Source organism: Oncorhynchus gorbuscha, linkage group LG16 (genome assembly GCF_021184085.1).
Source record: "Oncorhynchus gorbuscha isolate QuinsamMale2020 ecotype Even-year linkage group LG16, OgorEven_v1.0, whole genome shotgun sequence".
NCBI classification, from domain to species: Eukaryota; Metazoa; Chordata; class Actinopteri; order Salmoniformes; family Salmonidae; genus Oncorhynchus; species Oncorhynchus gorbuscha.
This window is the reverse complement of record NC_060188.1, coordinates 53,636,928-53,654,363: the sequence shown is the minus strand read 5'-3', so window position 1 is coordinate 53,654,363 and position 17,436 is coordinate 53,636,928. Positions and strand designations below refer to the sequence as shown.

At 40.8% G+C, this 17,436-nt stretch overlaps 1 protein-coding gene across 2 annotated transcripts in view; it reads left to right on the top strand.

The window, feature by feature from the left end:
• The window catches only part of LOC124000897 (opioid-binding protein/cell adhesion molecule-like), a 412,918-nt gene that overhangs the window by 324,136 nt on the left and 71,346 nt on the right, over nt 1-17,436 (top strand). For both annotated transcript variants that reach the window (XM_046307575.1, XM_046307574.1), the window contains one exon: nt 3,333-3,458. In XM_046307575.1, coding sequence (XP_046163531.1) covers nt 3,333-3,458 — 126 coding nt within the window. The remainder of the gene's footprint in view (nt 1-3,332; nt 3,459-17,436) is intronic.

Sequence of the window (17,436 nt, the reverse complement as noted above, 5' to 3'; positions counted from 1 at the left end):
CTACGTATGGGTGGTCCCGGGGATCAAACCCACTACCCTGGCATTACAAGCGCCATGCTCTACCAACTGAGCTACACAGGACCAGACAGGATGCAGTCACCACTATACTTGGAAATATGGACAGTGGTACTCAGTAATGTTTGGGGAAAAATACAATACAACACAGCACTTTGTATTCAGGACAAAAAGTGAATTGATTTTCCACATTTTTTGCAGTATTACTTTAGTGCCTTCCTTCTTTTCATCTGTCAATTAGGTTAGTATTGTGGAGTAACTACCATATTGATGATGCATCCTCGGTTTTCTCCTATCACAGCTATAAACTATTTGAAACTCACCAATGGCCTTGATGTAAAATTCCTGAATGGTTTCCTTCCTCTCCGATAACGGAGTATCTTTGTAGTGACTGGGTGTATTGTTACACCATCCAAAGTACAATTAATAACTTCACCATGCTCAATGGGATATTCATTGTCATATTTAATTGAATTGGAAAGATAAATGCTACGTGATTCTCCGCCCATGCATAGGCATCCTACACTATTTAATAAAGACCACACACACAGTATACTAGGCGCACTTGATCTCTCATGACCAACTAGGAGAGGAGAGGTGGCCTACTTAACTTGAAGCAGCGAATCTTGAGAGTGTGTGTATAATGGGACAAAGTTGTGTGTTTAATACAATAGGTAGGCCTAGGCTAACTCACACAAAGCAGAAAGACGACCGTTTGCAAATAATCTGCGGAATGACAAAATATATTTTCAGCCCAATGTTGTCTGTCTTACTACCCGCTCCCAACCGCAGCATGAAAAATGCTGACACAATGATGTCAACCCTCTAGACTACAGTCAACTGTTCCTTCACAGACTCTCCAGCCCATTCATCTCAGCAGGAGACTTGGAGGGCCGAGATGTATAGACTCTGCTCCCTGCTTTTCATCAGCCAGTTAGTCTGGTCAGGTCTCCTCGCTCTGAAGTCACACTGAGGGAAACTAGACTGCCAAAGGTTAAGACCCACTGAGGGAGTTGCAGTGTAGTTTAGCGTGTCCCTTCGCTTTACAACAAAATGTCAGATTCCTTGGTAGAGGTGTTATACCTGTTTTGAAAGCACTTGACTGCTGTTGCTACCGTTGACCGGCTATGGTTGATAGAGGGTTGGAGATGGTTTATAATGTACTTATGGCATTATTGATGTGATAAGAACCAGTGATGGCTGATTAAGGTATCTGTAATGAAAATCAGGCTCTGATATTTACATGTTGTGTTGACCATCTTCAGATGCTTACTTTGCAAACGTCTGTGTTCAACAAAACGGATATGTCCAGCAAGTGAAAGCAAAAGTATATTTCATAGGGCACCAAATTCTTAAGTGAAATTGACCTTACATAAAGGTGAACTACACTGAACTAAAATATAAATGCAACATGCAACAATTTCAACTATTTTACTGAGTTACAGTTCATGTAAGGAAATCAGTCAATTTAAATACAGTCATTAGGCCTTAATCTATGGATTTCACATGACTGGGAATACAGATATACTGTACATCTGTTGGTCACAGATATCTTAAAAAAGGGTAGGGGCATGTGTTGTCCCACTCCTCTTCAATGGCTGTGCGAAGTTGCTGGATATTGCCGGAACTGGAAAACGCTGTTGTACACGTTGATCCAGAGCATCACAGACATGCTCAATGGGTAACATGTCTGGTCAGTATACCGGCCATGGAAGAACTGGGACATTTTCAGCTTCCAGGAATTGTGTACAGATCCTTGTGACATGGGACCGTGCATTATCATGATCAAACATGAGGTGATGGCGGTGGGTGATTGGCAAGACAATGGGCCTCAGGATCTCGTCATGTCATTCAAATTGCCGTCAAAAATGCAAATGTGATAGTTGTCTGTAGTTTATGCCTGCCCATACCATAATCCCACCGCCACCATGTGGCACTCTGTTCACAATGTTGACATCAGCAATCCACTCACCGACACGATGCCATACATGCTGTCTGCCATCTGGGGTACAGTTGAAATCAGGATTCATTCTTGAAGAGCACACTTGTCCAGCGTGCCAGTGGCCATCGAAGGTGAGCATTTACCCACTGAAGATCGTTATGACGCCGAACTGCAGTCAGGTCAAGACACTGGTGAGAACAACAAGCATGCAGATGAGCTTCCTGATACGGTGTCTGACAGTTTGTTCAGAAATTCTTCAGTTGTGCAAACCCACAGTTTCATCAGCTGTCCGGTGGCTGGTCTTGGACAATCCCACAGATGAAGAAGCCAGATGAGGAGGTCCTGGGCTGGTGTGGTTACACTTGGTCTGCGGTTGTGAGGTCAGTTAGACGTACTGCCAAGTTCTCTAAAACAATGTTGGAGGCGGCTTATGGTAGAGAACTGCACATTCATTATCTATCAACAGCTCTGGTGGACATTCCTGATGGCCTTGAGCTAGAAACTGTTTTTCAGTCTCTCGGTCCTAGCTTTGATGCACCTGTACTGACCTCGCGTTCTGGATGGTAGCGGGGTGAAGAGGCAGTAGCTTGGGTGGTTGTTGTTCTTGATTATCTTTTTGGCCTTCCTGTGACATCAGGTGCTGTAGGGCAGGTAGTTTTCCCCTGGTGATGTGTCTGGAGAGCCCTGTGATTGTGTGCGGTGCTGTTGCCATACCAGGCAGTGATGTAGCCCAACAGGTTATTCTCAATTGTGCATCTGAAAAGTTTGTGAGGGTTTTAGGTGACAAACCAAATCTGTAAGGATTGGAGAAAGCTATTCTGTGGCATTTAAAAGTAGGTTAGGAACTGTCCCCTAAATGAGCCAGAAAGGAACATTAGAAATGCATAATAATTAGAGCATTAGATAGAAAGGTCAATGAGATGTACGAGAGCAAACCACTCACCCCATGGTCCCCAATCACTGGTTACATACCTATCTGCCTTTCCTATCCATTATAATAACCCTTATTAGCCACACTGGATGTCACAAATGCAACATGTAAGTCCAGGTTCAATTTAGAGTTTTATTACACCTACATAGCAGTCAATGCAGACTGAAATCCAACATTCAAATGGCATATGCCTATCTAAAGTATATATTTATACATTTATATATGATAGTGTCTCGTGAGAATGTACAATGTTCTATATGGTAATGACCATAAATGAGTTGTAAGCTTGCTACATGGTTTTGATGGTTTGAATTGTGATGGTTGAGATGAAGTCAACATTTTTCTAACAAAAGTGCTGTATCTATATTCTTACTAAATGTATAATTGAATGATAGTACTTTCAATTAGAATTTAATTCAATGTTTTTTTGTCCACTTTCCTTAGTACCTGCAAAGATCACAAACATATCGACGGACATCACAGTGAACGAGGGCAGCAACATTACTCTAATGTGTCTTGCCATTGGACGACCAGAACCCAACATCATATGGAAGCATCGCTCGGCAAAAGGTAAGACAGGGCCTCTACCAATACTAACTCTGCAAACAGAGGTGGGTCGTTCTTGAATTGAAGTGGCATTGGGCATGTCATTTTTTAAATCAAATTAACAGAATTTTTCTATTCTAAATCAACTGATATGGCAGCTTAAATGACTTTCAATCATTTTTAAGGAGTAGGCTAGGAGTAGTAGCATCAATGATGGTTACACCAGTGACACATTTTAAGTAATTGAGGATGTTCTTAAATGGAGGCCACAGATGCTCAAATCTAAGGTGATTGACATTTTATAAATTAACGCTGGGCCAGTGTGTATATGGTTCCACACTTTTCAGTGTTAAAGAGGAATTGACACAAATTTAGCACCATCAAATGTAATGCCATTTGTGAATCGGCCATAGATATGCACATGTTCATGTTTTCATTATTCGTAGAAAGTTTGGAAATGAAGTAGTCTGTGTTTGTGAAAATTCTATCGCAATGAATGAGCAAGTGGCCGTGCGTTTGGGCAATTAATAGACACTGCAGTAAATGAAAGCTAATACAACTTGTCCATCTTGTCCAGGTCGGAATCTACACAGACCCGTTGCTCCATTACCAATCACAGCTAGAGTAGACCTGTTATGCAAGAAGACCATGCCATATAGCCTATGCCATTCACATTGATGTTGCACTACTGGACTGTGCTTACAGGCAGCAGAACAATGCATTTTTGTTTAGATAATTATTTAGAAAGCACGAGCCAAAGTCACAAAAGAAACCTGAATGGTTTTCTGCAAATATATAAATACCACGTCTTACTTTTGGGAACTTTAAATTGAATCCAACAACCAAGAAGTAGGCTATTTATTCCTCAGTTGCCTATGCACAACAACAACAACATTAGCCTGAGCCAGATTAGCTCAAATCTAGCAAAGGGGACGGTAGATAAACCCTCAAACTTTTCAGTGTGTAGTTGCCAGTCTAAATTGCACTGTGAATACAATGACGAATAGTTGCCTGCCCGGCTTGCAGCAGCCTGCCCCAATCCCATAATAACCAACGTTTTAACAAGTGATATGATTTATAGCTGGCCTGCCTGCTCATTTGATCGATGCCAAATACATTTGGACAACTATGAGATATGCTAACAGTCGTTCAAGTTTGAGTAGATGAGTAGCTATTTTATTAGTGCATGAGTCACATTTCTTGGTAGCTAACCAAATGACTTCAATACCAGTAGCTGTAGCCACTGTAGCGGGAAAAAAGTTTTGCAGAAGAAGTCTGACACTCACCCACTTCCAGGCGATGACATGACATCCTTCCAGCAGCTAATTCCAGCAGCTACAGTACAAGGCTCTGTGTCATTTTATAGGTTCCAGCTAGCTTAATGATTGAGCTATCAAGTCTTACACTGTAGCTAGCTTGCTTAATAAGTAGACCTAAATAAAGAGTAAATAGATAAGCAATAGCCTTAGCCACATACTACATATTTGGATTGATTGTGTTGAGATTCCCAATCACTGCCCTTTTCATCCGTTTTTTGTCCAACATATTGGGTGAGTGAAACTGAAACAGTTCGTCGCCAGGATGTCTGGAGGCAACAAATCGAATCAAATTGTATTTGTCACAATACAACAGGTGAAATGATTTGTGAGATTTGTCACAACCTTACAGTGAAATGCTTACTTACAATCCTTTAACCATCAATGTAGTTTTAAGAAATAGCAACAACAAGAAAAAATAATATAAATAACAAATAATTAAAGAGCAGCAGTAAATAACAATAGCGGGGCTATATACAGGGGGTACCAGTACAGAGTCAATGTGCGGGGGCAAGGTAATTGAGGTGATATGTACATGTAAGTAGAGTTATTAAAGTGACTATGGGGGCCTCCTGCATCGCAGTGCCACCAGAGATTCTGGGTTCGAGCCCAGGCTCTGCCGCAGCCTGTCGCGACCGGGAGGCTCATGGGGCGATGCACAATTGGCCCAGTGTCGTCCAGGGTTAGGGAGGGTTTGGCCAGCAGGGATATCCTTGTCTCATCGTGCACTAGTGACCTCTGTGGCGGGCCGGGTGCAGTGCACGGTGACCAGGTCGCTAGGTGTGAGGTGTTTCCTCCAACACATTGTTGCGTTTGGCTTCCGGGTTGGATGTGCGTTGTGTCAAGAAGCAGTGCGGCTTGGTTGGGTTGTGTTTCGCAGGACGCATGGCTCTCGACCTTCGCCTCTCCTGAGTCTGTACGGGAGTTGAAGCGCTGAGACAAGAGAAAAAGGGGTAAAATAAAATGTTTATAATTTCTTAAAAAGTGACTATGTTGAGGCCGATAATAACAGAGAGTAGCAGAGGTTTTATTGTGCCTCCTCCACAACTGTCTTGGTGTGCTTGGACCATCTTAGTTTGTTGGTGATGCGGACGCCAAGGACCTTGAAGCTCTCAATCTGCTCCACTACAGCCCCGTCGATGAGAATGGGGGTGTCTTCGGTCCTCCTTTTCCTGTAGTCCACAATCATCTCCTTTGTCTTGATCACGTTGAGGGAGAGGTTGTTGTCCTTGCACCACAAACTTAATGATGGTGTTGGAGTCATGCCTGGCCATGCAGTCATGAGTGAACAGGGAGTACAGGAGGGGACTGAGCACACACCCCGGAGGGGCCCCGATGTTGAGGATTAGCGTGGTTTATGTGTTGTTACCTACCCTTACCACCTGGGGCGGCCCGTCAGGTAGTCCAGGATCCAGTTGCAGAGGGAGGCGTTTAGTCCCAGGGTCCTTAGCTTAGTGATGTGCTTTGAGGGCACTATGGTGTTGAACGCTGAGCTGTAGTCAATGAATAAATGAATAGAATTCTCACATAGGTGTTCATTTTGTTCAGGTGTGAAAGGGCAGTGTGGAGTGAAATAGAGATTGCATCATCTGTGGATCTGTTTGTGCGGTATGCAAATTGGAGTGGGTCTAGGGTTTCTGGGATAATGGTGTAGATGTGAGCCATGACCAGCCATTCAATGCATTTCATGGCTACAGACGTGAGTTCTACGGGTCGGTAGTCGTTTAGGCAGGTTACCTTAGTGTTCTTGGGCACGGGGACTATGATGGTCTGCTTGAAACACGTTGGCAATACAGACTCAAGACAGGGAGAGGTTGAAAATGTCAGTGAAGTCACTTGCCAAATGATGTACTAACTGTGATTTACTGCCTGATTGCAATATTTATTAGACTACCTATTTAATTGAACCTTTATATAACTAGGCAAGTCAGTTAAGAACAAATTCTAATTTCCAATGACGACCTACCTCAAGATCTATTGGATAATTTTATGAATCATTCATTGACTACATGCATGAAATTTTACCAACAATGCCTTACTCTACATAATAGAATTTTGAGTCAAGTAGAACCTATTTTTAAAACCTTTATAAAGTTGGTTTTGAATCATTAACTGAGAATTTGATACTGTATTTTAGACCGATATTATGATTATATGTTTGTTTCATTTCTGTACAGTAGTTAAAACAGTTTCAGTAACTCTTTAAATTGACAGTGTGGTGCTTAATACTGACACTGTTACACTTTGTTAGTGTTAGGGAATTAACACTTTTAGTGTTATGCAATAACACTTCTAAGGTTATTTTAAGACTATGAAGTGTATATAGTTTGCACCAATGGTGTTATGCTCATATAGTATTTTTAACCATTACTCTAAGAGGCCTGCATCTCTTGACAAGGTCACTTAGTGTTGGATTAAGGACATTACAATATTATAAACAATACTATAGACACGGTCGTTGAATTCAGTTTCAGTCCTTTGGCCTTCACCAAGTGAGTTCGTAGGCAGAGGTTATCATTAAAATCAAACTCTTTATGACAATACATTACATATCTCATCAAACCTTATTTTATGGCCTAGTTTTACCCTAATACAGTGGCTTGAAACTCATTGTGTACAGTCCACATCAGGCCTACAAATCACATTATGCTGGCTTGCAAACTACTGGAATCCAACAAGAGTTGGGATATTCAACAGCGGGAGTTTTCATTCAACCACAACCTGCATTCAGATTGAATATTAGAGTATTAAACATTGATAAAGGAGACTACAACAACCCTTTAAACTGGAATAACCATTTCAGTAATGGGTGGAGTAAAACTAACTAACTGATTGGATTGCTTAAGAAAAATGTATGTTATTATCTTTGTGTAGCATAAGATTAATCAATCAAACAATGTACTTGTAAAAACACAAATAATAAAAATTATCCCACAAAAATATACCAGCAGTAGAGCATGCTGGGAAATATGATAATGATGTGTGTGGTTTTGATGGGAAAGTTTTACTGTCCACAGAGTAAGACTGACACAATCACACTCACACTCAACGTAATACCAACACTGGGGTTATTTTACGCCAATGAGTGTTCATTTAACATTTACAGAGTTATTTTATTGCAAGAATCAACACTAGAAATGTTACACTGAAAAATCAACACTAGGTAACACTGGCCAATATGCCGTGTACTCATCACTACTGGGACAAGCCAATTTGCTTTCCCTAATTTCTTTAAACAATACATAAACATATAATGCTGCAGTATAAAGGACTTGGATTATGTAATAGCTACTGTAAATTGGACCGTGCAGTTAGATTAATAAGAATTTAAGATTTCTGCCAATATCAGATATGAATATGTCCTGGGAAATGTTCTTGTTACTTACAACCTCATGCTAATCGCATTAGCCTACATTAGCTCAACCGTCCTGCAGGGCACCCCCCGATCCTGAAGGAGTTATAACTAATTTTAATCTAACTGCACTGTCCAATTTACAGTAGATATTAGAGTGAAATAATACCATAATATTTGTTTGAGGAGTGTGCACAGTTTTGAACATGAAAAGTTATTAATAAACAAATTAGGCACATTTGGGTAGTCTCGATACAACATTTTGAACATAAATATAATGGTTCATTGGATCAGTCTGAAACTTTGCACATACACTGCTGCCATCTAGTGGCCAAAATCTAAATTTCACCAGGGCTGGAAAAATACATTATGGCCTTTCTCTTGCATTTAAAAAATTATGGTACAAAGAAAAAAACAGTTGTGTTTTTATTTGTATTGTCTTTTACCAGATCTAATGTGTTATATTCTCTATATTTCCATGAACTTAAAAGTGTTTCCTTTCAAATGGTACCAAGAATATGCATATCCTTGCTTCAGGGCCTGAGCTACAGGCAGTTAGATTTGGATATGTCATTTTAGGCTAAAATTGAAAAGGGGCTAATCCTTATCAAACAACCACCCTAAAACAAATGCCCAGATTTTCCAGTGTTTAACTTGAATATCATAATTTTTCTGCTAACTTTTGTCTCATTACAACCAAGAGTTAAAGGGTAACTGTTTAATGAAAGCCCTGTATGAATAAACCAGCACCACCAAATCAGATGGTGTCATTCTCCGTGATTGGAATTGAGTGTAATTAAAACCATACTCCATTTCAATGCAATGCATACATTATGGTGGTAATGTTGATCTACCAACTCCACTCTATTGAATTGGGCAATAACAGAGAAAGGAAACCAATATTAATTTAGTTGTCATTACAGGAGCCATAGACAGACACACAGCACCAACAAAAGCATCACAAATCACTTCTGTGAAAACCAATAAGCAATGTCTTTAGCTGAGACTGTCTGTTAATGTCAGGGAAATGCAGAGATATGGCAGGTTATCTTACTTGGCATTTATGTGCGAGCTGTAATGAAAGAAAGAAAGGAAGAAGATGAGGGATGTTTGGCTGCCTCGCAAAGAAATTCTCAGACGTGTGTAGGAACTTAAATGCGTTCTAGAGTGACATTTCTCCACTCTTTTCCCAGTTTGCCTCCATCGCTGTCGCTTCTGATTATGGACCACTCCCAAAAAGCATTTATGTCTGTAAGAATTGCAGTAAAGTGACTGCTAAGTGACTGGGCCATATTTTGACAACACATTTGAAAATAAGTCCAATAAACCAAATTATACATAACTGAGCTAAACAAGCATGACTAAATATCAAACAATCAATGAGAGAAGCACCAAGGCATCGAATGGGGATTATTCTATCTGGTGTGAATATTGAGTATCACATTCAGTGGTGTCAGCCAAGAACATGAGGAAATGTAACTGAAGCAGCTACTGAAGCAGAAAGACACCTCACCTCACTGTGTGGAGGATGACAAGTGACAGGACAGGAGAGCAGCCATCACTGGGAACAATATTAGCTCAATTATATTTTCAATACTGCTGTTGACATTTTACAGTCCACATCCCAGTGGGGGGGGGGGGGGGGGGGGGGGGGGCTCAGTCATTCCCTTAATACTGTATATGTGGTTGCCCTCAGTCATTCCCTTATTTGCATGTGATCAATTCAAGTTTAATATTGATTCAGTGCACTACAAGCCTGTGTCTCCACTTCTTTTTCATCGGGGACAACCGTGAATTATTCAACGCTGCCCCTTCATCTTTGGCTGCCAGCCTCTCTAAAAGGATTAGAAGATGTGTGCATGAGAAAAACAGTGCATGTAGAGGACAATGCACTGCCGGGCCAAATGGATCAATGTGGGCCATTAAAGGGGGGGCACATGTTATATGGAGGAGGTTACAAGTGTCCTTTCGTCAGACTGTCAGAAACTTCATATTGGACATTCCTCATTTAAAACGATGGTAAACACTGAAGACTTTGCAGTTTGCAAATGAGTGCTGCATTGTGCGGCCTACACGGTGCCTGCTGCTCTGTCACAATCTGATCAACAGCTTGATATTATTTTTGCTGCCTTATCCACTCTCCCATTCAATGTTGTTGTAAGATTGCTACTTTTACACGACACAACACAGAAATGACAGGGGCCGTCAATCAAGTTGTCTACTTTCCTTCAAGGATCCATTTTTATTTCCAAATTGTGTTCTAATTTGTTTCTTGGGGGAGACAAAATTGCCAGTTAGAAAAGTTCCTGTTGGAGGCTTGAAGGTCTGTGCCCTCTAATTTTGCAGTGTCAGTGGATGATTGACAGCTCTATGGCATTGTGGACTGGCGTTGTTGGCTCTTGACAGCTCTCGTTATGAGTGGCAATCAGACTATTATACAGGGGAAAACGTATGGCTTTCCATTTGCTGTGATACGTCTTTCAATGGGAACAATCTTGCATTATTACTGATAGCTGTCTGTCAGTGGAGTGATCACGTAATCAGTGGGGATAAAAGTCCGAATGCTAAAGGTTTACTTACACCAGTGGGATGGGAAGGTTCTACAAACAGCAATGGATTGAATACAATGCAAAGTGCACATGCAGGGATGAGCATAGGTTTTCTTGTAAGGTTTGGGTTAAGACATTGGCCAATGTCCTGTCTACCACTGGTAAAAGGCTTTTCCCTGATGTAGTTATTGGTACTGTCTTGGATGAGCATGGCCCAATTTGCTTCATGCTTTTACAGAAGACCTGTTTTTTAAGGGCATAAAGAAGGGCTGCCCAAACCTCTTCCTGGAGATCTACTGTCCTGTAGGTTCTGTCCAACCCTAACCTATGTTACGAAACCAATAACTAGCCTACTGATTGTGCTGTACTCATTATGTCTTTGGGTCTTAGGCCTACTTAACTGGTCTGTAACCTGATTTAGAAATCAGTGTAAGCACCTAGGTGTTGAATGTACTATATACGTGCCTAGAGAGACAGCAACCTTACCCTTTGTCCAGGGCCAGCTCTGTCTCTCTTGACCTCTTTCCAGTCCAAGTGGATTATTATTTGTGACCGACTGGCTCGATTTGTACTTATGTAGCAACAATATAAATGTCATTTTTTACGTTGGATAAAAATAGAGTCTCTGTAGTGGATGGTATATCATACATTACAGTTGAGGAACAATGGGAAAGTCATTCTGTTTTGAATGTTGATAAACTTGTAACCTCATTTTTGAGAAAATGGCCCTTGAATATTTTGGTACCTACTGGAGAGCTCTTCTTTTTGACACCCATTCCACATCGTTCACTCTCGTTTAAGCTTTAGCCCCACCCATCTCTTTAACCTGTTAGTCCTACCCACACCGTATTCGGTAGCGTAATCATAGCCTCAAGCTCATTACCATAACGCAACGTTAGCGATTTCTAAAAATCGCAAATGAAATGAAATAAATATGCCTATCCTCAAGCTTATCCTTTTCTTAACAATCCTGTCGTCTCAGATTTTCAAAATATGCTTTAGAACCAGAGAAAATCAATAATTTGTGTAAGAGTGGTGATAGCTAGCTTAGCATTTAGCGTTAGCATTTAGCACGCAACATATTCACAAAAACCAGCAAAGGGATCAAATAAAATAATTTACCTTTGAAGAACTTCAGATGTTTCAATGAGGAGACTCTCAGTTACATAGCAGTTGTCCAGTTTTTCCTGAAAGATGCTTGTGTAGGACACAACGTTCCGTTTTGTTACTATGCATTTGGCTACCGAAACTAACCTAAAATTCAGTCACCTACACGTCAAACTTTTTTCCGAATTAACTCCATAATATCGACTGAAACATGGAAAACGTTGTTTGAATCCATCCTCAAGGTGTTTTGTCATATATCTCTTCATTGAAATGCCATTCCTGGAAGCCTGCATTGTTCTCAGATTCGGATGGAAAAATACTGGTAGGTGACTTTTGCGCACCAATTTCCACACAGACACCGTGCGGGACCCCTGGTAAATGTAGTCTCTTATGGTCAATCTTCCAATGATATGCCTACAAATACGTCACAATGCTGCAGACACCTTGGGGAAACGATAGGAAGTGTCCGTTCATTCCTGTCGCATTCACAGCCATATAAGGCGATCATGGAAAACGTGCCATCAGAAATCCTGTTGATTTCCTGGTCGCTCAAACATCTTGGTTTTGCCTGTAGGTTTTGTTCTAAGGCACTCACAGTGAAAATCTTTGCAGTTCTGGAATCGTCAGAGTGTCTTCTTTCCAAAACTATCAATTCCAAGCATAGTCGAGCATCTTTTCGTGACAAAATATTGCGCTAAAAACGGGCACGTCTTTTTATCCAAAAATGAAATACTGCCCCTAGAGTCTTAACCGGTTAAGGATTCACATGTAAGGTTATGTACTAAACAACCAAAAATTCCAAGACTAAAGGCTGGTTTATACTATGGGTGTGTTCGTCAATTTAGTCTGGAGTACCAGAGTGTAGTCTGGGCGTTTGTAAACTCAAAGCGTGGTCAGATTGGCCGTGCATAAATTCAGAGCATTTCGCACTCGGAGCAAACACTGGCTGCTCTGGACGAAAATTAGGGTTGATCCGAGCGTTCTGACCTAACAACAGCAGTCAAGCACCTAAGCCAACTGGCTAACTTTGGCTAGCTTGCGAGCTACTTCCAGACACAAATGAGAGAACAGCTCACTAACCACTTTACTCACCCTAGCAGAGCTGGTTAGGCTGTTTTTATGTTATCAAGAGCGTTGGTAACTGCAACTGTGCTGCTGGCAAAATGTAATTATGCTTTTCTTGTCAATGTTTACTGACACCGGCCATATTCAACAGGTTTTGATCGTTCGTAAATTTGTGGGTTATTCTGCACTTGAATTTACCAGCTACGTCTATCGACAGTTGGCACAGTGACATAATAAACATAGTGGAGTCTTTTGTTTTGACATGTTACTAACTAAACAATGACCCATAATCCCAACTCATAACGTTACTACCCTGCATGAATCTGCAGGTAGCTAACAAACCAGGTTCAATGTTAGCTAGCTAATATTAAGCTATAACTAGCAAAGCAAATGTTCTGAGATACGAAAAATATTATTACACAGATCATACAGGTAATGTCAGCTAGCTAGCCAGCCAGGTAACATTAGCTAGCTAGCTAACAGTAGCCATTTGGCCCGACACTTTAACTTGAAATGAATCCGACTATTTGACTAAATTAGAAACGTGTAATATCGGGAAAATGTAGCTAGCTAGACTATCTCAACCGTATACATGGATGGACACTTCTCCCGCTCTGTCATGGATGCCATGGTTGCCCTTAGTTAGAAGATGTAATCCGGAACCTTTTGTGTGTTCTCTTTATGACTCTGTCTGCATATTTGCAATCAAACAGCATAATTTTCTCCATCTCCTTAGCTATCATACTCTAATTCCACTGATTTCAAAACTATGTCCTCCAGAGAGTGGAGAGCAACACTTATGCACTACTATGTGATATCTTTCAAAAAAAGAGTTTTAGAAGGATTACCTACACATACTGACCTGCTCATATTATATACAGAAGCGAGCTACATGGCAGACCAATCCAAACTCATTTCTCGGCATGTCCAGCCCACTCATTATCTCAGCCAATCATGACTAGTGGGAAGGTTGCCTCTTTTTCCATGGCTTAACCAACTAGGCACGTAATTTACTAATTGTATTTGTATTTACAGATGGCATACATGTCTGTTATTAAGGCACATAAACGTTCACATGTTCCAGAAGGCATTTCTGCCCAAAAAATGCATTTTGATTTAAAAAAAGTTTACGTTCAAATAGCGCTTCTGTGAAGTAGTGACGCGCGACATACGCCTAGTTTCCTGAAACGAGTCACATTTGTTCAGATGGGGAAAAAATATAAATATGTACAAAAGGCATGCCCGGAATCAAGACTCAAAAACAAATTAAAGGTGGCATTGCCACCAAACAACAGTAGCAGGCCCATGGCTTGAAACCTGAAACCCTGACTGACGGTCACACTAATTGGCAGCACCCGATGTGCTTATCAACCAGGCTCAGCATCTGGACAAGGTTGCTGCTGTCCCCTGGAGTGTGGAAGTGGTAGTGAGCTGTCGTGTGCTGTCTAAACTACCTAACCTATTCCCCAACACATCCCAGAATGTAAAAAGTCACATAAACCAGGTTTCCAACCTTTTTATGCGAGTAAAGTACACGTTGGATAGAAAATGTCACGACAGGCCTGATGGAAACTGCAAATTTGTCTGGAAACATTCCAAATGTCAACAAAACTAAAAACTAAAATGAATTATGTGAGAAATCATGGTGGGAACACCTTTATGTCCAATATTGATATAATAACCATCGTATGAAAGTAAATTTGGAGTCACACGATGATGTGTTGTGTGGTTCTCACACTTCAACTCTGGGAAGCAAAAGTTATTTTAATGTGCACTACATCATCACACAGCCTTTTATCTGTAAAATCTGGTGAAAAAAATGTACATATTGTTTTTACGTGGAGTTTAGAATATCTGCATGAAAATCTGTTGCCTATTGGATTGAACCTAGCTACTGTCACCCATTTCTAAACCTAGCTACTGTCACCCATTTCTAAACCTAGCTACTGTCACCCATTTCTATTTTCCTGAATTTACCAAACTTGTATACTTTTTTCCCTCCTATTTATTTTCTATTATCACAAGACACAGCCATGTCACCCTGCAAAACCCAGACCGGATCTTCCAACGGCTCCTCGCTAACCTCACAATACGACTGGGAAGAATCTCCTCGCTCCCATAGCTCAGTGAGAAATGTGTCAGCCAAATCAACAGCTGACACCCAAACAACCTCATGGTCAGCCTGCGGACCACAACCTGATCTACTTAGGCTAAGAACGTGTCAGCTAAAGGAACCAAAAAATAACTGACAATCTCTGAGTCTAACAGATCACTTGGGGGAATCAAATCCATTATCATACCACTAAGACCACCTAGTTGCTCAGTGACACCTGAATCAACCTCATCCTCAATCTGCCGAGGCCACACTACATCACAAGGTCTCAGTTAGAGACACACAAGACTCACCTTCCTGACTGGGGAGAACTATTTTCTTGGAACCACTGTCTAGGCAAAAAATGTTTCCTCCAAGTCCCCCCAAAATCATCCTCCCTATCTGGTTTGCCATCAACACTCCTCTGAAAATGAGAAACTTCACAAACCAGGGATACCTCAAAACTCTCCTTCAGAGACTCTGTCCCCTGATCCACCTGATCACTTGGGGAAACTAGCTCATCACTCTGATCACTGGTGGACACTGGTTTAGTAACACGACTGTATGACTGACTCGCAAAACACAAACTTTCTCCCTTCTATGCTGCCTTTCATTCACTATCGAAGATCCTCATAGTCTAAGAGGGGATCCACTTCTGGACAAGATTGATTTATTTTATTTTATTTTTTCCTCCTTTATTTAACCAGGTAGGCAAGTTGAGAACATGTTCTCATTTACAATTGCGACCTGGCCAAGATAAAGCAAAGCAGTTCGACACATACAATGACACAGAGTTACACATGGAGTAAAACAAACATACAGTCAATAATACAGTAGAAACAAGTCTATGATGTCAGGAGTCCATGAAAGAAGGTCAATCATGAAAGGAAAGACTGCAAAACAGTTGAAGTGCAAATCACATACGTCAGTTTTAGGCTTTTTGATCAGTACTTAAATTGGTTTGATGAAAGGTATGTGTAAGGTTAAAAAGTCAAGAAAACAAACCTTTTCACACATTTCTATTTTATCCTCATTGCAAATACACCAGTAACCATTAGCCAATGACAAACCAGCATTAGAAACAGGGCATGTGGTCTCTAGGCAATGAATCTGTACTGGAAACTTATGGATGGAAAAGACAAATGAGGTTGGCAAGCAAGGTGCCTTTGCTTCCATGTAGTCCCCCTTGGTTGCTTTCTTCATTATCACTTTCCTGTATCTCCATTTATTGTGAATAAATATCAATACTCTTTGCTAAAGGTAATGTAGTCAGAGATGACACAAATATTTCATATCGCCTTGTTCTCCTCTGCGAACAATACTTGAAACGCAATATTGTCCATGTTGATACAGTTACTTGCAAGAATCATAGAAAACTGTCTGCAATCATGTTGCAAAGGCTTTTGACACATTTGTCAAACACTTAGACATGATTGGTAATTACTAACACTGTATGTGTGTGCATGTTTGTGTGCCTGCATCTATGTACGTGTGTATTTGTTAATATGCATTACTGTAAGCTCATTGTCCTTAATGACCATTGAATTAGGCAGAGCAAAAGTGATCCCAAGCCTCAGTGAAAACACTCTTTTTTTCTAGAAGCCAGCTGTTGTAATTTGTTTGCAGACCTCCTCATTCGCCACATATGGCAGAGAATTTGATTCGTCCCTTTTCCTTTGACATTGAAGCATTTGACACTTTACAAAATGGCACTCGACAATTCATGTGCAATTTGTGAGTGCCCACAGGATACATAAGCAGAGAGACATATTCATTTCTGATGAATTGAAGTTGCAGTGCTGCATAAAATTATATTCTGAAAATCATGCTGTTGTAGGATGTAATACACTAGGTCCTCTCTGCTGACTTATTCTGCAGTATCCCTCATGAATGAATACTATAGTATACTTAAGCAATAAGGCATGAGGAGGTGTGGCATATGGCCAATATACCACAGCTAACGGCTGTTCTTACACCCAACGTGGAGTGCCTGGATACAGCCTTTAGCTGTGGTATATTGGCCATATAATACTACAAACCTCAGAGGTACCTTATTGCTATTATAAACTGGTTACCAATTTGTAAGTCGCTCTGGATAAGAGCGTCTGCTAAATGACTTAAATGTAATGTTAAATGTTACCAATGTAATTAAAGCAGTAAAAATACATGTTTTGTCATACCTGTGGTATACCACGGCTGTCAGCAAATCAGCATTCAGTAATCGAACCACCAAGTTTATGATATGGTATAAATACTACAGAATGAATTTTAACCCCTAGGTTCATCCCCTAACCTCCCTCGCTCCCTGCGCTGCATGTGCTCTGTGCATGACTCTGCTTGTGTGAGTATCCATAGTAATGCCTGTGCTTGCTGTTCTGCTCAATGACAAGACAGAGAACAGTTCGCTGTAAACACACTACTCTTCGTCTCTCTAAACTCCGCCAAAACACAAGGAACATTATTATTTTTGGTCAAATAATCTCTCCTGTGGATTCTGACAACGTTGAGGTTGAAGCACGTC